Here is a 26,300-nt window from a genome sequence, read left to right on the forward strand (position 1 = left end):
GGTGTTTTTAAGAGGATAGAAGTGTACTTTAGGAAAACACAATATTAGAAAAAAGTGGAAATCACAATCAAACAGAATCTATTTACCCTGTTGTTTGTTACTAAAATAAGACAAGTGAAAGTGTAAGAAGTGTGTTTTATTTCAGCCATGAGAGAAGCAAAAAGGTACTAAATTATTAAGGAAGACTTTGAGACACTAGGGGATTTACTGTGGTTTGTTTGACTACAGAATCACTGCCAGCTTATATTCAGGGTCAAGAAATGAAGAAGAGCATCAGAGAGGAGGCGGAGCTTTGTTTTTTCCTCTTCTGAATAAGAATGACAGAAGATGGGAGGAACGATGGGAGGGGAGTGGACACGTACGGGCTTGGGGACTTGTGTGTTGGACAGTGGCTGAATGTGATGCTGCACCTGGGGGTACTGTTGCTTTATTGGGCCCCCTTCTCGCCTACCCCGACACAGTCACTCACCCATATGCGAAGATCTAAGAGTTGCAGCGTGGGATCTATAACTACTATCTACGGTATTTTTTGACGTGCTACCATCACTCCAGCCACCTGCTTCATTCTGCATTACAGATGTAGATGATAAAAAGGCAAAAAATTGGGATTTGGACTCACAGAATGAGTGCTACCACCACTGAAGACCAAGAGATGTTCTGTGAGAAAGCAGTGGCCCTCATTGTTGACCTCTGCCTGGACAGCAGCCCTCACCTGGACTCTGCAACATGCCAGGATTTCCTGTTGCTTCTGGCAAATGACAACCCCAACATCTCCAGCTCAGGTAAACACTGGGTAATTTTCCAGGAGCGTCTGACGGTTAATGTGTTTGTTTGGGGTGACGTAGGATGGGGGATGTGGTTATGATTGTGTATAAATGTGTGGCATGCTTTAAAATATCCCAACTTTCTGCTTGATTAAAACAAACCTGGAGCTTTTGCTTGAAAGTGACTTAGACTTTAAAAGTAAAGTTTGTTTAACAGTACAGTGTCAGAAAAAAATTGTCAAAAATGTCCCTAGAGGTCACTGGGACAGTACCATTTGAAACCGTCCTAATACGTACCATTTAAGTATAAATAAATATTTGGCACCACCAATATGTACCTCTGAAACATTGATAGGATCTCTTTAGGTACGAATGTGTACTTTTTGAAAAGGGTACCTCCCCAGGCAACATTTTTTTTTTACTTTTTTTCTAACAGTGTACAAGCATTACGTATAAGCCATTACTTCCACTGTTACTTTTTATTAATGTGTCAAATAAGTCAGATTATGTTTTTATTTCCTTTGATATCTGGATGCTGTTTGGCGATTTAGATTATTTATAACAAAAGCGCATTTTTGTTCCTATCTAGGGACGAGTGCTCATTGTGTTTCATAGCAAGATTAATGTAAATGTCTTGCAATGTGCCGTTCCAGACTACAGATTCACAGCAGCAGCGTGAGGTAAAATTGACAAGAAATTGAATTTTGGACAGAAGATCGAATGAGCTGTGATATCTCCGAGTTGGCAGGTGATAGGAGTGTCTAAAGCAATACAAATTAAAATGAATTCCTCATCTGGAAAAATGCCATGGAGGAAGACACAGGATCTAATTGTCACTCTGAGTTTCTGTCACAGAAGAAATTAAATAAACCGCCGCAGGCTCTGACCTGCATCATGTCCCCGACCACAAGGATAGTGAATGCCACTGTGTGTTACCCACAAATAAAGATTAATCATTGATGCCACGGACAGCTTAAATGCCAGTTCTCTAATATTGCTCAGTGCCAGTTTCAAAGTCAATTTAAATGTGTAAATACATGGATTGAATGGAGTAGTAATGTGTCTGGATTTTACATTTACAAAGTAATTTTGTAGCGTTTAATGCTTATCTGTCTGTGTTTACCAGCTGTTTGCTGCTGTTAGAACTACAGCAAGTAACACAATAACACATTTATATTAGATTTTAAAGGTCCTATTCTTCCTGTGTTTTTGAAGCTTTGGTTGTGTTTACAGTGCGCAATATAACACATGTTCATGTTTCACGTGTAAAAAAAAAACGTTTTTTTTCACACAATTTACTTACCTCTGCTTTCACTGTCCTAAAAACGGGTCTTCCTTGTTCTATAAAGTCCCTCCTTCAGAAATACGAAACAAGTTCTGATTGTGTAGTTTGTTTAGTGTGTTGTAATTCAACAGCAGCTTAGCTTAGCAGAGCTGCTTGAGCTTAGCTGGCGACTGACGTATTCTTGTGGGCGGAGATTAGTCAAAAACTCTTATGCTACGTACACACCAAACGCGGGGAATTGCATTACTTGCTCTACATTACTCGCTGGATTTAACTTCATGTCATGCGAATTGTTCGCCCGAGTTGAATATTTTCAACTTGGGCGAAGACGCTTTTGAGGCGAATAGCACGTGTTTTCGCGGCAAACACGCAGCACATATTGCGTCATTCGCATCGCCCCACGCAAGGACGCATCTAATTGCGTCTTTGCAATGACTTTGTATTTAATCTACTCACGCAAATCGTTGAACTTGCATCTGGTGTGAACCCACAGTTATTGACGTCATTCAACTGGGAAGTAGACTTCGCGTCATGCCTAACAACATCCTTCAGTTGCGACTAGCATTGAGTACTTTATTGCTTACTTACATACAGTATTACAACATCTCTTTATGCAAAAACATATGATTATAGAAAAAACAATAATAATGTCCCACCCAGTGGCGGATGGTGAATTCTCTTCTGAGGGGCGCGAATTGAAAATATGTGTTCGGAGTGTCATGTGTGTTCCTCGTCATGTCAAAATACGTTCATGCTGAAAGGGTTTATGATAAAATAGACACTCACATTAACAAAATACTCACAAGACACTAACGTAACACCAAACTCCTATTATACATGAGATTAAACAAGTATCTGGCAAACACAAGCGTCTCTTTTTTGTCATAAACCCCTTTGAAGCGTCTGCAGCAGGCTTGTATTTTGACAGCAGGCTTGTATTTTGCCAGGAGCTAACCACTCTTAAAAAAAGAGTTTTTAGTCGTTTTAGTTGCGTTGGTAGGCTACATATTTTTCTTGCTTTAACGCAACACTATGTAGTTTCCATGTAAAAATTACTTACAGCTCCCCCATGTGGTTGAAAAGCGCAACAGTGCCTGGTATAAGACACTCTTCTACATGCAGGGGGAGGCACGGTGCTGTGTGCTCTACCCTCCACCACCACTTTCAGAGTGTGCTTGTAGCAGCTAGGAGGCTGCTCAGGTTGCAGCAACAGTACAATTTGTCCAGTTAAAAGTTGTTCTATCACTGAAATAATTTTAGAGACATCATTTAAAGGTAAAAAACTACATAGTGTTGCTTTAATATTTGAATTGTGTGGTAACCATTTTAAGAAACCAGTAAGGTCCTGAAAAAATAGCAAGCACTGCGCTTTCTCGTCGTAACTTACAACTACAACGTCCTTCAGTCATGACTTATTCACAATATACTAGCATTAAATACCTTATTGCTTACTTACATACAGTATTACAAAATCTCTATATCACTGTTAGACTTTTTATTGTATATATGCGGTAACTCACTGGCAACATGTTGTTACTGTAACTGCCCCATTACAGTACCATAACTGTACATGTTTTTTACAGTATGATGCCTTTAACGCAGTTCCATTTTACAGTATAATACCCTTACTGTAACCTAGTTTTAAAAATATATTGCCTTGAAGGGCAATCAAACCCCGTGTCAACATTACCACAGTGCCACTTAATAAAAGTTACTCGCTACACTCCCCAAGTAGCCTCTTCTGTCACTCTCTGGACACTTTGAGGAGCGAAATCAAAATCTGACGGTCAAGGATTTATCCAAAATCCCTTTCTTGTTTCTATCTACAATTCTCAATAAATTATTTACACGGATGAAAAACAATTCACATTTTGAAATTTGCTTCACTGCTAAAAGTATAACAAATAAAATGTATTTCATTTCATAGATATATTTTATATTTCCATTTTACATGCTTTTATAACACTGTTTTTTTTCAACTACAGTAGCACTACTGCTGTTGTTTTACAGCAGTCTACCGCAAATTCTAAACATACAGTAAATCACTGTAAATTAAATGTTAATACCCATAATGCAATGCATATTACAGTAATGAACTGGAAAAGAAAATGATGGTATTTTACTGGGCGTTTTGTGGTAAGTAACTGTAGAAATTACAGTTAAGTCTAACAGTGATTCTATACAAGTGGTTCAGCCTTTTTTTTACAAAATGGTTAATTCATATGTGAATATACCAAAACATACAGTATGATTATAGAAAAAAGCATTAATAGTGCCCCACTCCTTAACCCAATGTCACATGGACAAAAGCAAATATGAATTTATACGAATTAGCCAAAAAAGCTATATCTTTTTGATAGAGATATTAAACAACTGTGCCATATGTCGGCACAAAATCATCTTTTTTACAGATTAGTATACATGCAATAAGCAGCTTGTAAAAGGACAAAAATAAACCAAATACAAGGGTAAGCATGCACTGTAAAATATATTTTGGCACTTTTAAGTCTAATCAATTTTGATTTAAAAGTCATTTCAACTTGACTAGGGATGAGTTGCTGTAACATATAAACTATAGTTGACATGATGACGTGTCCTTTGACGGCCTCTTCTTCTTGTTCCACTGACCATCCCAAGCATAATCGCCTTTTCCATTGAATTTGATGTCATCACGTGGCCAAAATAAGTGAGTCGGAGTTTGATGATCATGCCTGCAAGCGACATATCCGGCTTGATGTGTTCTAGCACTTCTTTGCATGGAATCCGCAATAGTTTTCCCCAGCACCACAGTTCGAATGCATCGATGTTCCTTTGGTCAGCCTTTTCAAGGTCCAGCTTTCGCACCCATACATGAAGATTGGGAAGAAAATGGCTGATATCTTTGTAGTTGACGCAATAGTTAACATATCTAAAGATTTAATAACTTACAGCAACTCATTTACAAGATTTTTTACAATATATGATAAACTTGCTTACTGTGGAACTGTGCGGGTCGCCACTTGATGTGTCACATACACTCTTTTTCTAAATCAAAACAATTTGAGGACCACTACAAATCAATTTATTATCAGTAATGCTGTAGCAAAAATAAATGCTCTTAATGTCAGAAAGTCATAATGATCGAGCACTAATTAGTAAGGAAGTATCGAGTCTGTAAAGGGAACTGCCTGCTGACTTGACTAGGAGTGTAGGGAGTGTCTGGAACCTGCATCCACAGGCAGTAATGCTAGATGAATGGAGGACTGCCGCTGGCCTCCGCAGCCCCATAGTGAGAGCTGCACCCAGCCTGCCAAAAAGCAAAGGTCATGCATCAGGAGAACCAGCTGGTGCAGCAATCACGCAATGCCAAAAACCCACATGAATAAGCAGGCCTGAACGTAACAGAAGCCACATTTGATCTGCAGTTTGGTGATAATTGTTTGGATGAATTGTCCAACATCCCTCTTGAATGCATTTCAGTTGGCAAAGCATGTGGTACTGCAGCTGAACTGTAGTCTGGGGGATCTCTTCCTGTATTAATTTAAGGAATCCTGGCATTGTTGTCAAGCCTTTGTTTTTATGAATGAATATTTCAAAGATGTCAGATCCAAATGTAAGAAAAAAGCAGCTTGTTTAATAATTCAGTTTGTGTCTTGCATTTTTTTGTAACTTTGTCACAAAAACGTTTACATGCAGGCCTGGATGCTTTTAAGTCATGCAGGGTTGATAGTTTTAGGAAAACACATGTTATGTTGTCTGTGAAGTGTTCTTCTTTTAAGGGCAATTTCAATGTAAAATAAAACTATATTATTAGTTTATAATCTATTTATAAGGACAATAAAATTTCCGATAATACTACACTCACCTAAAGGATTATTAGGAACACCATACTAATGCTGAAAGCATTCTTTAGAAATGTTGGCCCATATTGATAGAATAGCATCTCGCAGTTGATGGAGATTTGTGGGATGCACATCCAGGGCACGAAGCTCCCGTTCCACCACATCCCAAAGATGCTCTATTGGGTTGAGATTTGGTGACTGTGGGGGGCATTTTAGTACAGTGAACTCATTGTTATGTTCGAGAAACCAATTTGAATTTATTTGAGCTTTGTGACATGGTGCATTATCCTGCTGGAAGTAGCCATCAAAGGATGGGTACATGGTGGTCATAAAGGGATGGGCATGGTCAGAAAAAATGCTTAGGTAGGCCGTGGCATTTAAATGCCCAATTGGCACTAAGGGGCCTAAAGTGTGCCAAAAAACATGCCCCACACCATTACACCACCACCAGCCCATTGGTGACAAGGCATGATGGATCCATGTTTTCATTTTGTTTACGCCAAATTCTGACTTTACTATCTGAACGTCTCAACAGAAATTGAGACTCATCAGACCAGGCAACATTTTTCCGGTCTTCAACTGTCCAATTTTGGTGAGCTCATGCAAATTGTAGCCTCTTTTTCCTATTTGTAGTGGAGATGAGTGGTACCCGGTGGGGTCTTCTGCTGTTGTAGCCCTTCTGTCTCAAGGTTGTGTGTGTTGTGGCTTCACAAATGCTTTGCTGCATACCTCGGTTGTAACGAGTGGTTATTTCAGTCAAAGTTGCTCTTCTATCAACTTGAATCAGTCGGCCCATTCTCCTCTGACTTCTGGCATCAACAAGGCATTTTCACCCACAGGACTGCCGCATACTGGATGTTTTTCCCTTTTTCACATCATTCTTTGTAAACCCTAGAAAAGGTTGTCCGTGAAAATCCCAGTAACTGAGCAGATTGTGATATACTCAGACCGGTCTGTCTGGCACCAACAACCATGCCACGCTAAAAATTGCTTTAATCATCTTTCTTTCTCATTCTGACATTCAGTTTGGAGTTCAGGAGATTGTCTTGATTAGGGCCACACCCCTAAATGCATTGAAACAACTGCCATGTGATTGGATGATTAGATAATTGCATTAATGAGAAATTGAACAGGTGTTCCTAATAGTCCTTAATGTGAGTGTATATATTGTATTACTCTACTATTTAAAAAAATCTGGTTGCAGTGTTTTTCGTCCTTTATGTAAAGCTGCTTTGAAACAATGCAACATTGTGAAAAAGTGCTATATAAATACATTTGACTTGACTTGTCACTAGGACAGTTCCCTTTCAAAGAGTACACCTTTGTACCTAAAGAGTTCATAATAGTACCTTAGAGGAACTTATTGGTACCCAAGAGCACATATTAGGACCTTAACTGTATATTGGTATGATATATGTGCCTTACACATACATATAGGACCTTTTAAAGGGTCCTGCCCCAATGACAGCTCGGGACAATTTTTTCACAATTTTTGACAGTATTTTATAAAAGAAGTGCTGAGAAAGGCGAATTAAGACCGTAAAAGTCAATATAATGCCACTCATGCACATGACAGTGTCGTATGATGGCTGACCATCTTTTAACCCCATTTCCATTATATGAAAGCCCTAGGTAAAAATCAATTACATTTCATTTCAAACATGACAAGAAGGTTATGACTGAATTTAATGGTTGAGCAATAGAGGGCACGTGGAGGATTTTTTTCACTAGTGAGACGACCACTACAAAAGATGAAGGGAAACCGTGCCGAATACCCGACAGATTTCAAAGTGCCTGCCACCTCTCCTCCTTCCGTATCTATAGCACATTGAGCAGAACATTGCTATTAGCCACCGTCGAGTAGTTTATAGTTTTAGCACACTATAAGCTCCACTGCAGAGACCCATCCCCTCATACAAAAACTACTACCGCAGCTACCGCATTATGTGACCATGAATAAATAAAACAGCAAGTAGATATCAGAGCAGCGGGGAAAACAGCATACACAGTTTATCTACGTGTACACCTCCATGCTGAAGAGAGACAGAGTTTGACTATGTGCATCTGCGTGCAAAATTACTACCAAAGGAGTCTTAGTAACCCAATGGGAAATTCTCTAAAGTGTGCTGGTGAGCTCCTGTGTGGTCTGATTAAATAATTTAACATATCCCTAGCTGCGTGCCAAGTATGCCACTTGCCAATTTGTGACCGTACCCTTGTAGTTTTAATTACTAAACAGGTGTAGACTAGACACGACATCCGGAGCCAAAAATACCTTTTACTTTTCACAATAGGGTTACTAACACAAGGCTTGTTTTAAAAATTAAAAATCTGATGAGAATTTGGCAGTATTGTCAGCAACTATGAATAATGTGTTTTTAAACATGTTTTGCGAAGTAAACGTGAGAATCAATTTAGTTTTACCAAAACCTACCGTCTCGCAGCTTCACAACATCACACTGATGTCAGGCCATATGTGTCGGAGCTCAGGAAAGATCTTGGAAGACAAAAGGTCCAATATTAAAAAGCACTTTTGAGATTTTACTTTCTCATTCACACGCTGTGTGAATCTTTAGGTTAAAACGGTTGGGAATACAATAGAGGCCTTTCGTGCCAAATACGTTTAGTATCATAAAGGACATTGAGCTCAGATGTCCACCACCATCTGCAGTACTAAGTGTATCAAGTGAAGGACATTTACACCTTGACCGTTTCAGAAGACAACGAGAAGCAAAGAAAGGTTGCTGACTGTGGGCTCGACTACAACAAAGAGAAATTAAATCAGAAGCCACCCTATTCCCGGGACATAAAGGTGATTTGAGAGGTTTAGGCAGAGGGCAACATCCAAATGGATTCATTTATAAAATCTAATTTCCAGGGTCTGCCTGTTATGGGTGGCTGTGACTTTTCATCCATGATTGTGTTAAATTTGTTACTCGGCCGAGGTTGAAAAGACATGCATTCACATGCATTCACACACTGATAAGCACTAAATGTGATTCTTCAGTTATATTGACAGTTGTTAGGTAATGCATGATGTCATCTACTATTGAAAGCGAGGTTTGCATGGTTGAATGATTTCCAATTTAATCATGAAAAATCTATAAAAATAAGTCAATAATGAAAAATCATCCAGCATGATCTCCTTTTTTATCATATAAAGGCAATAATGAAAACCCACCTTAAAGGACAAGTTCAGTATTTTACACTTAAAGCCCTGTTTTCAGATTATTTATGATGAAATAGAACGGTTTTGACTGAAATTTCGATATATGCGGCTGCCCCGAGAATTCTCGGGTGCTTGTTGTTTCACCTCCCACCTCTAGAATGGGTGCATAGGTGCACTGGAACAATCCCTCCCAAAATGCACTAAACCCTCGTCCACAAAGACGTGAAACCCACCGAGTGGTCAGGGGTGTTCACTGATATGCTCACACAAAAATCGCTGCAAAAGATGCTTTACAACAGGTATTATCGTAGTTTTTGTCCAACTCCATTGACTTGTATTAAATATGCTGTGAGGTACGGTTTTACTCTGCGCCGGGAACATTGTTTGTATTTTTGCAATTGGCAAAGGTGGATTATTGTCACCAACTGGGCTCAAGCTCTCAACAGAAGAATGTACGGGTGTGAGGCGTTTGGAAAAATAGGTCCACAAGTTTACAACGAATGCTTAAACACCTGTTGGAAAGCATCTTTTGCTTTTTTTGTGTGAGCATATCAGTGAACACCCCTGACCACTCGGTGAGTTTCACGTCTGAAAACAGGGCTTTAAGTGTAAAATACAGAACTTGTCTTTTAACCACTACGTCGCAGGAGCGGAGCAAAAATACGTACAAATTGCCATGATATTGCATTGGTCAAATCACTGCTCAACAAAGTGTGAGTTTTCACCAATCCATCATTTTTCCAAATGTATGTATCGAGATTTGAGACGATTTTTGTACTCCACGTCGATTGTAAACCCTAGAAACAATGCAGCTCCCCTGCTCACTTGTATGTGTTTATAAGGCAATCTTTACCTGCTTTATATGGCGAGGTTGTTGGCGACAGGCCAAAGCAGTAAACGGAGTGTCTATGTCCTCATGCCTGCTTAACTGCACCTTTACTTTCACGGTGTGTATACTTCACTAACAGCCTTCAGGATTGGCTCTTCGTGCTGTGATTCAGTTGGTCATTTTAGTTTGCAATGACCCATCAAACAGCGTCCCGTTCGCTAAATGCCCTTTAAGGGAGCAAAACTGCCATTTGGAATTTGCCCAAAGTCTTTATGATTCCATGGAAAGGTTGCATGTGCATGTTTAATACCAGTTGGTGCTAAAGCTTCTGTTTTTTTGTTGTTGTTTTGTTAGGTTTTGTCAGATACAGTGCGTCAGCTTTTCTGGTCTAGTCTTGATGGTTAGTGTCAATGAATGTTTCCGCTCATGTGTTATAGCAAAAAGTATGCTGCTCATTTTCCCATTTTCAGTAACAATGCTTTTCTTTAAAAAAAAACACTAATATGTCTCTAATGTGTATTTGTGAATAATTACAGTCACCATGAAGACTATGTAACACCAGTTCCCTTATAAGTTTTTATTTTTTCTTCTTTATAACCCACGCATAAGTCATGTGTTTATATATAATTTTTTTATTAATTTTTTTGTAGAATTTTATTAATTCACACACTTTTCGGCTAATCGCCTGATTAAATCTTATACCTTTAGGAGCGGTTTCCCGGACAAGACTTATTCTAGTCCCAGACGTAAATGCATGTTTGAACTGCCTAAATTTAAAAACATCTTGCATTGATGTATCTTAGTTAACATATATCAGTGCCATTGTTTTGTAATGTTTTTCTTCAGCATATCCAGATATACTGCTTTTTACAGGGGTCAGAATGCGTGTGTGAGGGTATATGGGGAAGTTTATAGTTAAAAGAAAGCATGCAATATTTGAGATGTAAGCATTTTTTTATGTAGTATTGTGAGTGAGCATACAGATTTATGCAGAGTTATTGCAATATAGGACACAGACAATTCATCATATCTGACAGAATCATTATCCAAACTTGTGAATATTGATTTCAAACACGGTTTAAAATCTGAAATCAACAAGGGGAACAGAGATACTCACATGTGACAATACAGCTTACAAAGTGATTATAATTAAAGACGCATACAAGAATGATCAGGAATTGGATTTTTTCCCCTCACATCTCCTAATGTTTCAGGTTCTGGTATGTGGCAAAGTAATTCTTTCCATTAATATATATAGCTAGCTAGAACCCAAGAAGACATTAAAGTGTATGTATTACATAGTAAAGGCCCTCATGGGTAGCTTATGAGTCAAGTAGTTCTGCTCCCATGGGCCATTATTTGCCACTAAACACAGAAAGTCTTTTCATTACATGCAGAATTATTGTATGCAGTATGATTTGATTGCTTTTTTATATTATTAATTTAGGAATGACCAAGGATTGTTCTTTTCCACTCCATTGTATTTCTTACGTCAGATAAAACATTATCAAAACATTAGAACAATGACACAATTTAAAGTGCTCTTTGCACAATAAAGAGGCACTGTAAAATCCATCAAAAATATATGATACACACTAGGGTGAAGTTTCTCTTATGGTATTATTGAGCAATTTATTGTGCGACTCGATGCCCTTAAACTTATACAAAAAGTGCCTTTTTACAGTTATTTGATTGTTTACTGTCCTTGTTCATTATCATTCTAGCACTATTTTCAAGTGTCTTACTCCACACTCTCATGCCCACAACAAATGACCAATTAAACCAACATCCTTCATTCTGTTATTTTGTAAAATCAGGCTGCGCAGCAAAACCTGATGCTGATGTGATATAGCACGCACATAATTACCACACGATTTACATCAGAATAAGCCTTGTTGTACAATATCTCATTGAAGGCAGGAGATGGAAATTAAAACAGAGCTGGCACTTTTGACCGAACCCTCCAGATCCTCTGCATTGAAACGGCAACCTATCTCAGCTGCCATTAGCATCCTTTCATGCTGAATTCCAAGATTCTGATCTTGTATTCGAAGAGAATTTAACAAAGCCTCAATACTGTATAAAGAGAATTTGTGTTTAATAAAATATTTACAGGTTCATGGTTTTAGTAAACTAAAAATATATTTCATGACATGTGGCAACATAGCAGAAAAGAAAAATAGCAGCATAATATTTAATAAATACAATCGCACAATAAGGCAAAGAACAGAACAATTGCATTTACTATTTATGCATATGCTGTCTGTAATATATGATACCTCACAAAGTCTTCATTTTCTTGTCCATCCAATGTGTTTAAATTAAAAACGAAGTGTCCCATATTGCTGAACTGCCTGAAACGTCCCCTCCAAATCAGGAGCACAACCCCCTCCCAAAGCAGCTACAAGATCATTGATGTTAATCTGTCTAGAAGTCGGCTAGGGGGAACTATGACATCTCAGCTGGGGAATCACTCAAATGCATGAACAAGACGCACAGGGCTTGTAAGACTGAAAAGCGTGTTAATGCAGCCGTGCATGCATCATAAAGCAGAAAATTCACAGCAGAGCTGGCTGCTGTAGGGATCCATCCCTTATGAAAATTAACCATGGGTTTATTATAGTAAATGTAACAACCTATGTTTCTGACATATTGATCACCATTTGTAAAATTATGGTTCCTAGCAAAACCATGGTTAATTTTTGGTATGGTTTGATAAAACATTTTTAGTTTTATCTGTAGTAAACTTTTAATTTAATTCAATTTATTTCACATTTATTTGAAAAGTGCTTTTTACACTCACTGTTGCAAAGCAGCTATAAGGCATAATGTAAAATACATACAATTCAGGAGATTAAAAGAAAATTTTAAACAGTCCAGTGCAGGCTTTGTCTGAAGTCCTTGCAGGGCCAGTGTCATCTTTCCACATCATCTGATAGAGGATAGAGGCAAGGGCTGGACTGGGGCTGTGTTTTAATCATTATAAATATTGATACTAAGCCTATTTTATTTGTTTTTCACGAGACATTTATGTATATGCTTGCTTAAGTTACTGAATAAAATTAAGTTAAAATTAAGTTAAAATTTAACAATTTATTGTCTCCATATATTTTTAGATATATTCAGACATACAGTGACAAATACTTTATAAAGAACAATTTGCGTCTAAATATATGATGTCTTTAGAAATAAACCGGGGGTTATTTGTTTGCAGTTGTTGTAAACGCTTTAGTTTGGCAAAAAATAGTGTGTTCGTGTGTGTGTGTGTTTGTGTATGTGCCCCCAGACAATTACAATACAGCATCTCTCGAGCTGAGCAATGGCTGGCTTCCTCGCGGTGCCATGGAAACGCGGTCCCGTGCGCGCTGCCGTGTAGAGCTCATTCTGAGGGAAGCTTGCGGGAAGACAGGAGCCGTGTTGAAGCAGGGAGTGTTAAAAACTGCAGGAAAGCGAGTTTAAGTGGAAATACCAGAAGTTAAAGAGGAGAAAGTCTCAGTGGTAAGAAAGTACATGTATTTTGTTGTTTTGTTTTTAGGAAAGTTAGTAGGGTATTTTTTCAGCGTCAGCGCTTTCGTGCCGTATGTGTGTTTTGACATAACGGAAAGTCCGCATTAAAGACGCATTAAATTTCGTTTAATATTCGCCTGTTTTTTTCTGCTATCTTTATTTTTTTTCTTTTTAATGACAGAGTTGTAAGTTGATGCAGCATTGGCTTTTCATGCAGGTGTTTTGCGTCAGCACCTTTTGAACCTCCCTCGACTACTGTTGTAGGTTGTCTTGTTTTTTAAAGACTCATTAAAAAAATAAATTAGTTGCATTAAACTTAACTTTGAGTGGGTGTGGAAGACTTTTATGTCCTTTTTTCTAATCTAGTTTTTAGTACCTCTTAATAGGTACCATCTGTGGCTTGTCCTTTCAGGGGGAAGTCTTTATCACCTCAGTACAAAGGCTGATTTCTTTTTTACTATGTTGTATTGATCTCACAATAGTGTATCGGTCCGTTACCTTTGAGCATATTGAACATATGGCAGTAAAAGAAAGAAATCGTCGGTGCCCTGGGGCTGCATAAAGTAGCAGACTATATTTCATACCAGTTGTATGTTCATTCAAGCACAGTGTGTGTGCAGTATCAGCCTCTTGTGAATGGAGTGCTGAAAGAAGGAAAGATTCATTTGTGTGTGTGTGTGTAAACACAGCACATATATTATCATGCACATTATCGTGTTTGTGTGTGTGTACATGCATGTGTTTATCCACACAATTGAGCATGTGCATGCTTTTGTTCTCATTGTTTATGTGTGTTGCACAAACACTTGCAGGTGTGAGTGAATTAGGGTAGGCAAGTGCACTGACCTGCTTCTCTGGTGCAGTCTAGTCCATCACTGCTTCTCCCATGGTAGTCTGCCCAGGCTGTGTGAACATGTTCTGTCCTCCAGAGTTTTCTGCATTGGCAGTCATTCACACTGGAGGTGATGCTAGTGTTAAACCATCTCTGTCAGCTGCATATCCCAAAGCTGCAATGTAGACAAATGCAAGATCTGGATAAAACAGGCTATGGTGCATTGCTTTCATGCCTTAGTATTACACTGACTCAGTGTCTTAACCTTTAGGTGATAATGACGCCTCTTGTGCTGTTAGTTTATTAGCTGTCCAACATGAAACGGTTTGTTTAGATGCATGTGTTGGGAATAGGGAAAATGCATGCTTGTGTGTACACAAAAGAGCAGCAACTGGTAGAGAAGAGCTTTCAATGCGCTGTACTAGTAAGAGAAACGACTCTATTTCGATGTTTTAACCACACAGTAACTGATCAACCATTGTGCAGTTAATATTTGATTTATTTCACGAGACCCATCTTTATGATGTCAAAACTGTTACACGAACTTGCATCGCCCCAGAAGTATCACACAAATAGAACCGGGGTACAATAAAAAAGTGCCATTATAGGGCAACTGTATTGGCAATCATTAGCATATTAATAAAACATTCATATTTGTACTTTAATATACTTAGTGGGGTTTTAATATGAGCCTTACAGATAATGGATGCATAATATTAGTTGACGTTTTGCTGACAGGGTTATATTTTTATAGTACCAATGAAGCTGTGTCATCAGTATAGCACTAATGATCAGGTTGAACTACACAGCAAACCTCACTGAGCATCAAGAAAGATCGTGCACAATGTGCTTTCTTAAACTGCTGTGGGATTTTGATGCCAGTAGCATTCTCGGTTCATTCCTCTTCGTGTACAGCATGAAGTACACTGCCTTTTGATACTAACATTTGGAGACAGTTTCTACCTCACGGCGTAACGCTGTAGCTACGGTTTCTTTCTTGTTTCTCATGCTGCCACATGTTGTCATCTTCAAATGCTTATCCTAAATGGCTCAATTTCACCTTTCAAGGGACCCTTGTTGTAACCTTTCAGAATAGGTTGACAGGAAGATATAGGGGTATTTGTGTAGCCAAATACAGGCATTGGCCCCTCACTTTAGCCTTTTCTTTGAATGACTGTCTGTGTCCATCAAGACCAGTAAGCTAGCTCTTCCCTGGCCTTATCTCGGGCGCACACTCCCCTTTCGCCTGCACAACAAATGCTAATCTAGCCCAGTTTCAACCTAAAGGAAAAGGGAATAGCACTTCTAAAGTGGCACATTATGTCATTTCTTTGGCTTATCTTGGATAGACACTGTGCTAAATTGTATGCTATGTACTGTGTGGCCTTTGGGGTGAAAACAATGCTTTTGAGTTTTTCGTGTAATGAGATGTGTTTTTAAGCTGCCCTATTTCTCACTTTCTCATCTCTCCTGCGCTGAACACACATCAGCCTGTGAGGTGCAAAGAAGGCGAGGAACATGTTAATAACTTGTTAACACTGCAGTGAGATTTCTTTGCTTCGCCTAATTACTAGGAGGATTATTTTTTTAAATCTGACACCAGTTGTGACTTTGCTAAACAGTTATATTTAAAATTGAACTACAGTGGAGGTCAGTTACTTTCTTGGAATTACTTGCAGACTGGGTCGCTCTTTTTGCAGTTGGAGCAGGACTTTTTGTATCATTCCTGTTTATGTTTTTAACTAGCTACACTATAAAAAATGTTGGGTTGTTTAACCCATTGTTGGGTCAAATATGGACAAACTCAACAGTTGGGTTGTAAATAAACCTATGATGGGTTATTTCAATCCAAATTCTGGGGCAAACCCAACAGTTGGTTTGTTCATATTTGACCCCAAAAATGATATAGCATTTTTTTTAAGTGTAGCAATGCAACATCCATTTAGTTTAAACATGTCAATTTTATATTAGCCCCTCATCCTTTAACATTAGGGATGTAAAAATACATTGATAAGGATCAATGCATTAAAGGCGGGGTGCATGATCTCTGAAATCACCTAAACAAACACGCCCCTATCCCAATAGAATCTGGATCTTCTTTTGATGTCGATCAGTAGACATGACCCTTACTGCTGATCCTACAGGTCTGTTCTGGTACTCGGCCGACACTCTTTTCCAAAGTGTTTTTCAAAAATCATGCACCCCGCCTTTAACCAAATGTGTAATGATGTGATGCATCAATGCCACATGTTACATTTGAGTTACATTTAAAAAAATATGAGTTACATTTATTTTTACACTTTCCACACGTAACATCTGTCTACATGTCTGCCAAAGCACGCATATCTTTGGCAATGCAACAGCAAAGCAGTGCTAAATAACAAGCACAGACGCTGCTGTAAACGCTGTCTAAATATCGGCAAATCAATCGATATATCCCTGAATCGAATCAAAATCATATCACAGAATTTTTTTTTAGGTATCTGCAAATATTGTATCACTGACACAGAGATAACATATCCTATTGCTACCCAGTCTCACGAAAATTCGTTATAACTTTTTGATTCTTTTTTTGTGATATTATCACAAATTTTTGCGTTTTTTCGTGATCGTATGACGAATTCCTGTTTTTGTGTGATTTCCACGTATTGGTTACTCAACTGCTTTTTCCTATTTTCAAACCGTTGTTGCTTCGGTTTAGGGTTAGATTTGGTGCGTGCATTAGAATGTCACTATATATATTGGTTTTTACTATTTTTTCTGATTTATCTGTCGCCTGGCGTTAGGGTTAGAGTTAGGTTTGAGTAGGGATGTCATTTTATGTAAATCTAACCCTAAACCGAAGCGACAATGGTAAGAAAATAGGACAAAGAAGTTGAGTAACCAATACGCGATAATCACACGAAAACAGGAATTCGATCACGAAAAAACACGCAAATTCGTGATAATATCACGAAAAAAGAATCAAAAAGTTACGTGACCATATAACGAAATTCTGTGAGACTGGGCTGCTATTGTGATGTCTGATTTACGCCCCTACTTAACATACATTATGCCTAAATTACAAAAATAAATAAATACAAATTAAATCATTAATTTGTAATGCTTAATCAATGTTCTAGTACCCTACCCTTTATGTCTTATCAGCTTTCTAAACAGCTTGTCAATATATTGATAATATCTGCATTTTTCAATAATAACAGCATCAATTATGTGCATGCTTTAATTATGAATGCATGTGTTTGAAGAAATTCCTTAAATTATAAATAAGTTCAATATTATTATTTATAATTTCTTATAGGCTCAAACACATTATTTATAGACAAAAACCTCTTTTTATTTTTATAACATTATCTCTGATTATAATAATCATTCGCATGTTTGGTCAGCATAAGTAACTGTGGTTGAGTCCAGAGGCTCAGTAGACGCAAACCCCAGAGAAACAACTGCAGTGTTTGATATGGTGTTTTATACACTTAGGGCATCGAAATTACAAAGGTCTTTTGCTGTGAGAGAGGTAATCGTAGGTTAGCCTACAGTCATTACCAACCTGCAATCACAATAATTGCTTGTCTGAAAATTGCTTCTAGTGTGGAATGAAGAAGAGGTCTTCCCCATGTTGTCAACGTGGCCACAAGGGCAAAAGCAGAAGGAAATATTATCTGCAGGGTTTTTTTATTTAATACTTTGATTTAACTTCATAAGGTCTTATATGGTTAATTGTTTGGAGTTTTGTAAAGACTACCAGTTTATTTGCAGGACAAGGACCTTATTACCTGCATTAATTCACCCTGTAGGTTGTTCTTGCAGGGAATACTTGGTCCTGTAGTGATTGAAATAAATGATTAAAAAGAACAAATCATTGCAACTCGCCAGCACAACTATAAATACCAAGCGATTTTTTAATGAAGCACTTTTCAGTTGCTTTAATAGAATGGTTTGTGTCGGCATTAGGTCTCTGTTTCTAGTGTTGACTCCAAGCACACTGTACTATTCATTAATGTGGGCTAGTCTTAAATTTCGATGCCAGGCCTGACCACAGCTGTCACAATGTAATACCAGAGGGACTTGTGAATGGCTGCAAGCTAATGGCAAGAGCGCATTTAACTGGATTTCACTTCTCCTCTGAGCTCCCAGAGCTTTGATAGGGCTCAGCGGTGTTTGATGGAGCTCATATAAAACCTTACAAGCTATTGTAGAGGTCAGAAGGAAGTGGCGGGCTTGAATAAAACACATCGATAAGGTAAATACGTAGACGTTCATTTTCAACAATAAAGAAAAATATTGTTTTATGTCGTTTATATAGGTATTTTATGCAGTTACTAATATACATTTTTTAGATCTGTTTTATAGATGGTTTCAGCAGTAACAACATAAACAAATGGCTTTCGTGGAACACACATAACTTCCGATAAACTCCACTAAGAATAAATAACAACAAAGTTATTTTAAATTAGTTTATTTATATAACAAGCAAAATAAACAACATGTAGATTACCTAGGAAACCAAAACATTTGTTATTTTCGACAAGGTATTTGTTCAAGAGTTCAGTTTAGCAACTAGTCAGACCATTAAAGGCAAACACCACCATTTTTCAATATTTTACTATGTTCTTACCTCCACTTAGATGAATTAATACATATTTTTTTCAATGAGTGCACTTTTAATCTTTGTACAGCGCTTCTTGAATGTGTTAGCATTTAGCTAGTGCCATTCATTCCTATGGCTCCAAACTAAAGTTTTATTTTGTGCCACCATACTTACTCGTGTTTGGTGGCTTCTAAATTCATCCCTGTTTGGATCCTATGAATGGGGCTAGGCTAAATGCTAACACATTAATGAGGCACTGTACAAAGATTAAAAGTGCACACATTGAAAATGGTAAATAGACTGCATTTATAGAGCGCTTTTCCAATGGCCATCCAAAGCGTTTTACAATTTGCCTCACATTCACACATTCATACACCAACGGCGATGTCAGGTAGGGTTGTGCCGATAGACGATAGTATCGTGTATCGACAATCTTCAGACATATCGCCAATGGCAGGCTTTCATGGCGATAGTCATGACGATAGTTGGCGAATGGTTATTATTATTATCATCATAGTTATATATTAACACCTACAATGCATGCTTTTCCTCACATGAGATGCAATGTCTGATGAAACACTTTATTTGCCAAATTGAGTCGAGTCGTGGTTTTATTGTCATTTTCCTCCTAGGTGGAAGATGGAAGAAACCAAATAGTGTCTAAACTATTTATCAGTGTCTGGAGATCAATCTATCACAATAGGTGCAATAAAGATAAACATTATCATTATTCATATCTTCTAACAAGTTTTTATTTATTCTGAGTCTGACTGTGCTATTACTCAGAGACCATAAATAGGATAATAATTTATGTTTGCATCTGACACTTAGTCATAGTCATCTGACATCTGAATCTTATGTCTGAACAGAACTATAATTGATGGCAACAACAACACTGCTTTTATATCACAATGCTACTGCAACTGGAACTAATTGGACTCACATGTTCAGCTCTTTTTATGATGAGCTGAAAGTTTAGAGGGTAACTGAATAACGTGTCTCCAACAAACCATGTCAGATGATAAAAGACAAATAAACAATTGGTTGCGATTTTACTGCAGTACAACTAAACCCCCTTTTTTGAAGTAACAAAGTTAACACAGAGAGTGAAAACTGTCTAGTGAATAGGTTTCTATGGATACCAGGTTAGATTTAAAGATACTTGAAGAGAAGTTAAAACAAACCTCGGGGCTTTGGTCGCTTTCTGCCACTGATACCAAACAAGTCATAATTAGATTTATTGGTCACAGGAAATGTTCCACCTGACTGGATTTGTTTCAGCTTTGACATAAAATTGTCATTCATGCAAAAACTTTTTAATGCATTAAGAGCTCAGATGTGATTAAACGGCACCTCTGTCAAAAATGAGATGATGATATTTACTGAATACTCTTGGTAAGTATTATACATCCATCAAATATTTTTGCTTCAAATCTTAATCCCAGCCTCAAGCCATTCAGAAATACTGGTTTGTTGGTAGAATCTGTTAATTGATGACGATTTTTTTGCAAAGTCCTCTAAGTGTACGGAAGAAGAATTGGATGAACGACAGTGCATGTTCATCAAGGTGCAAGAGTTTTTTTTTTAATTTGAGATTTTAGCAAAAGAAAATCAAATTGGTTAAATACCAGTGAAACGACTAAATTACTGACTAACATTTTCATTGCCATTAAAGTGAAATTATTGACCCTAAACATATGAGCCTGATAAAAAACCTGTTAGATGCACTTAGAGGGTTTTGCATCTGAGCTGTGTAATACCCAATATGTTGCAGTAATGCATGCCCACATTTAGCTCATTTCTATGTGAACTTCTGATTACAAGGTAGTTTATCTTGTTTCAGACATGAACATTACTGCAAAGTGTCTCAGCCCTTTGGAGGATTGCAGTTGGTTCTTGTTAATGCACTCCAGCTTGTGAGAGGTGAAACTGTCAAAGCGTAAACATTGTAATGGTTGTGTAACCTTACATCACACCCATTAATATTTCATTTATGGGAGAGAAGAGTCTGCCTGAAAGTCTAATAGCCCTCTTATCTGCTAAACTGATCTGCTACTGTACGCCTCCAAATCAGACCCCGTATGAACTTGTAATTCTTGGTAATGTATTTAAATGTATACATTTTGCTTCATTGATGTTGTTGCCAATAGAAAATTGTTAACCTGCTTTTAAATAAGACATCAATCACATGGACACATACAAACTGAATTAAAATTTAGCAGAGTGCAGCTGAAATCATTAAGATTCATTAGGATAAAATACATAATGTATCACAATAAACGGAAAAAGTGCACCTGACATGTTTTCTTGTAAATGAACATTTTTTATCAGGCTCCTATTTTTAGGTTCAGTAATTTCACTTTAATGGCAATGAAACAACTTATTATTCAGTAATTGAATTGTCTTATTTTCACAAATGTCAATTTAGTCATTTCAATGTTATTTAACAAATTTGACTGTTTTTGGCTGCAAAATCCTCTAAGTGCATGCAAGCTTTTTTAAACGTCCACTTCTGCTTCCTTGGACAAGACATAGTAAACAAAGTTGTAAAATCACTAAATATGCAGCTAGCAACATTGCAAATAATGAAAGTCAGAATGTAAAAAGGAAGAAACTGAACCACACATTAGTCTGCATTGTGATCCATGTCACTGCCTCATCCGGGTTGCATTAAGGTCCTAGCAGGTACTCACAAAGGACACAGGTTTGAATGTGATCTGATCCATGGTCTTTTGCACGCCACCGTTCATCCAATTCATCTTAAGTGCAACTTAGAGGACTTTGCTGAAAAACCAATGTGACATTTTGTGGATTCTGCCAACAAGCTGGTATTTCTGAATGGATTAAGCAGATTTGAAATGAAGATATTTGACCGAAAGCATTTGTTTTGATTAATATCATTATATAATTTTTGACGGAGGTGGGGTTTAGCTGACTTTTGCATTTAAGCTCCTCAAATATTCTTTGAGAACAATTATGGCATTGCATCACTTATATAGTATTACTAATATAGATGTTTGTTTGGTTCTTTCAACAAAACATAACGTGTTGCATTTACACTTGTTCATTTAATGAAACAATAAATAATAAAACGCCTGTGGTACCCAATTAATTCAATGAGCACACTTGCTTTCTCAAATCTCATGTTCTGTGTGTCTCATAAGTGTGAAGGAGCACCCAGTTATGCGTATTGACTATGTCTTCTGCATTTGGTCTACTTTAGAGTATGCAGAAATCAAAACTATTACAAGTGAGGGATTATTACAATAAAATCTCCCACTAGCATATGCTGTTTATAAATATAAATGAGCAATTTTTCTCCACAAAGCCTCCTAAGTGGCCAGTTTGCCAAATGTATTGGTACATTAATTATGTTGTCAAGTTGTTTACGTGCTCCCACAGTTTCTCAGTTGGAGAAGCGTGTAATTTTGAGTGAAATGTGAATTTACATTTACACTGTCCCTGTTTGTGGTTACGATCCAAGTCTCCATTCCTGAGGGGTGTACACCATATTTGTAATAATCATAAAGCATAGCTGATTTTTTATATAACCCCTGTAAGTCTCTTGAAGAAATTTGACCAATGACTTGCTCTTCTTTAATGAAGATGTCTGTAATTACATTTAGCTGATTTGCAATTCAATCTGGAAGTAAATTGTACTTCAGTGTTAATAATGCTGACTAAGACGACTGGAAAGTTTTGGTGCTCTGAGGATTTAGTCATTACCCTGTGATACTCTCATCAGTGATGGGTTTAAGAGTCCTGACCAATCTTAATCCTGGAAAAAGGCACATCAGGCTCACTGAATCATTACTTCTAATGCTGTAGCTTTTCTCAGTTTGCAGTGATTCATATTTATGTTAAAACTTGTGACCATCTATATCGATATAGTCCAACTTTCCAACATGTTGTACAGTATATTTTTAAACAGGGAGGAAAACCCTGTCTTTGAATTTTATTTTCATTATACGCTGTTTCAGTAAAGGTAATTGTGACATCTCACATGAGTCTTTGACCTGAATGAAAAAATTCATTGTAGAATATACCAGGATGTTTAGCATTTATTATGCCATTTATTACAAAATTACCAAGATATCAATTTTGGTCAGTATCTCCCAGCCCCACTACAGAATATAAACAAGGTAAGAAGGAAAGAGTTTTTATAAGAAGATTTGACTTCAAAGAGTCTTTAGATCTTCTGTGGCATCGCTGCCCCTTTTATCACCTTTATTTTTAAGAGTGTAGCTTAAAGGTTAGCAAAAGCAACTTCTTTTAAATTTGGATTCAATCATGTGCTTTTTTAGCAAACCAAAAAAATCCAGGCATACACTTTGATAGCGATAGCGCATCGACTCACTTTGATGTTAAGTGGCTCCTTTTGCGGCCGTCGCTGATTTTTAATGCAAAGCAGCGATCTGCATTATGTGCATTTTTACCATGTCCACTTCTGTCTTTGTCCTTTCTACCAGACATTTCTTTCAGTCTCCTGCTGCTTGTATTTGTGGTGTTCAGTTTGGCCCTGCTGGGTCTCATCAGCATCGCCACCTGGAAGCTGTGCTGGGTGCCCTGGCGCAGCAAAGCACTTTCCTCCAGTGCCACCGCCCTTGCCCCCACCCAACCAGAGAGAGGCCAACACAGAGAAGGTCACGGTGACTACTGCCCACCCTTCATAGACATCATGGCAGCAGGCAAGTTGAAGGACCCTGGGAACTTTCTGGAGGCGGCAGTGAAGATCAGTCATACGTCGCCAGATATCCCCGCAGACGTGCAACTGTCCATGAAGGATCATCTGCTGAGGCGTACGCGCATCTCACGACAGACCACTGAACCGACCTCCTCTAACAGGTCAGTGTTCTGGAAGAATAAAGAAATGTTTTTGTGTCCCAAGACCTCCATATGGGTCATAACGGTTTACTGTAAATATAAAAACAATTTATACTGAGCTATTATGAGGTTAGTTCCAGACATTCCTAATCATGTTAATGCTTACAATCTTGTAAATGTCAGCTAGAATTAGACCTGAAGGAGATCTCTGGGCTTTATTGACTGCAGAGAAGGTCAGATGGTAGAAACCTGCAGCTTAAGGGCTGGATTTAAACTTGTTAAGCGATTCTTAATTTAAAATGTATTTTTGAAAGAATATTATTGGAAATTGCATGACCGCGGTTACCTTTAGAATACCATTTGCATTCGTTCACGAGGTGTTATTCAAATGTAGATTAGCACCTGGTGTACCTTTTGTGATTGACCCAATGCCTCATATCAGCATGATTAAGCAGTCAAATTGTGTCTAAATGTTGCCAGGCACAGTTCCTTCAAGAAGCACCTACCCAGACAGATGCACCACGTGACCAGTCTGGACCGTGGAAGTGAGTTTTTGGATGTAGAGGACCATCCCACGTGCACCGCGGCCTCTCTTGGGCGCATCCAACCAGAACTCTACAAACAGAGCACGGTGGAGGCAGAAGAGTCATCCAAAGATGACTCTGCTAAAACATGTGGCAAAATCAACTTCTCCCTGAAGTACGATTATGAGGGAGAGTTCCTCCTTGTCACCATCCTCAAGGCTTTCGACCTACCTGCGAAGGATCTGTGCGGCAGCTCGGATCCTTACGTCAAGATCTACCTGCTGCCCGACCGTAAGCGGAAATTCCAGACACGGGTCCATCGCAAGACGCTTAACCCCACGTTTGACGAAACCTTCCAGTTTCCTGTCCCATACGAGGAGCTGGGCTCCAGAAAGCTCCACTTGAGCGTGTTTGACTTTGACCGCTTCTCACGACACGACATGATCGGGGAGGTGATACTGGAAAATCTTTTTGAAGTTTCAGACCTCTCACGGGAGACATCGGTCTGGAAAGACATTCAATACGCAACCACCGTAAGACAATTTATTCTCTTTATTACTTACTGAGTTAAGACCCTACTGGTGATTTGTCAAATTAATGTGGTTTTTGTCACATTAATGTGACCCTAATGAATTGGTTTTCTAACAGTCCACTTGTATTTGGGTTTTTTGCTAGAAACACAAATAGTGAATAATTATCATGTTTGATAACCTTGTTTTCTATGGAGTCTGATATAGTAATTTATCCAAATTGAAATTACCAAAGAAGAAAAATTGTGCAATGTACACTCACCTAAAGGATTATTAGGAACACCATACTAATACTGTGTTTGACCCCTTTCGCCTTCAGAACTGCCTTAATTCTATGTGCAATTGATTCAACAAGGTCCTTAAAGCATTCTTTAGAAATGTTGGCCCATATTGATAGGATGGCATCTTGCAGTTGATGGAGATTTGTGGGATGCACATCCAGGGCATGAAGCTCCCGTGACTGTGGGGGCCATTTTAGTACAGTGAACTCATTGTCATGTTCAAGAAACCAATTTGAAATAATTCAAGCTTTGTGACATGGTGCATTATCCTGCTGGAAGTAGCCATAAGAGGATGGGAACATGGTGGTCATAAAGGGATGGACATGGTCAGAAACAATGCTCAGGTAGGCCGTGGCATTCAAACAATGCCCAATGGGCACTAAGGGCCTAAAGTGTGCCAAGAAAACACCCCCCACACTATAAAACCACCACCACCAGCCTGCACAGTGGTAACAAGGCATGATGGATCCATGTTTCTCATTCTGTTTATGCCAAGTTCTGACTCTACCATCTGAATGTCTCAACAGAAATCGAGACTCATCAGACCAGGCAACATTTTTCCAGTCTTCAACTGTCCAATTTTGGTGAGCTCGTGCAAATTGTAGCCTCTTTTTCCGATTTGTAGTGGAGATGAGTGGTACTCGGTGGGGTCTTCTGCTGTTGTAGCCCATCTGCCTCAAGGTTGTGCGTGTTGTGGCTTCACAAATGCTTTGCTGCATACCTCGGTTGTAACGAGTGGTTATTTCAGTCAAAGTTGCTCTTCTATCAGCTTGAATCAATCAGTCGGCCCATTCTCTGACCTCTAGCATCAACAAAGCATTTTCGCACACAGGCCTGCCGCATACTGGATGTTTTTCCCTTTTCACACCATTCTTTGTAAACCCTAGAAGTGGTTGTGCGTTAAAAAATCCCAGTAGCTGAGCAGATTGTGAAATACTCAGACCGGTCCGTCTGGCACCAACAATCATCCCACGCTCAAAATTGCTTGAATCACCTTTCTTTTCCATTCTGACATTCAGTTTGGAGTTCAGGAGATTGTCTTGACCAGTACCACACCCCTAAATGCATTGAAGCAACTGGCATGTGATTGTTTGATTAGATAATTGCATTAATGAGAAATTGAACAGGTGTTCCTAATAATCCTTTAGGTAAGTGTATATTAAGCACTAAAAACATAGTACAGGGAATAAACAATAGTTACGGCCTTGGCAAAAATAAGATGATCCAGAGTCTGAAATACGCAAATAACCTTTATTTTTTTACTTGATTTAATGTTATATTAAATCTTTTTCGGTAGCACAGTCTTTTTAAAGACACATTTTGTGCAAAGCAGAACATTTTTT

General features: G+C 38.2%; 1 protein-coding gene across 1 annotated transcript in view; it reads left to right on the plus strand.

The window, feature by feature from the left end:
* Window positions 1–265: 265 nt before the first annotated feature.
* Window positions 266–26,300, plus strand: part of syt6b (synaptotagmin VIb) — a 31,415-nt gene continuing 5,380 nt past the window's right edge. Inside the window, exons 1-3 of the mRNA XM_055183713.2 lie at window positions 266–782; window positions 23,268–23,643; window positions 24,103–24,679. Coding sequence (XP_055039688.1) covers window positions 584–782; window positions 23,268–23,643; window positions 24,103–24,679 — 1,152 coding nt within the window. The 5' untranslated portion in view covers window positions 266–583. The remainder of the gene's footprint in view (window positions 783–23,267; window positions 23,644–24,102; window positions 24,680–26,300) is intronic.

This window comes from Misgurnus anguillicaudatus, chromosome 14, assembly GCF_027580225.2.
Source record: "Misgurnus anguillicaudatus chromosome 14, ASM2758022v2, whole genome shotgun sequence".
Taxonomy (NCBI): domain Eukaryota; kingdom Metazoa; phylum Chordata; class Actinopteri; order Cypriniformes; family Cobitidae; genus Misgurnus; species Misgurnus anguillicaudatus.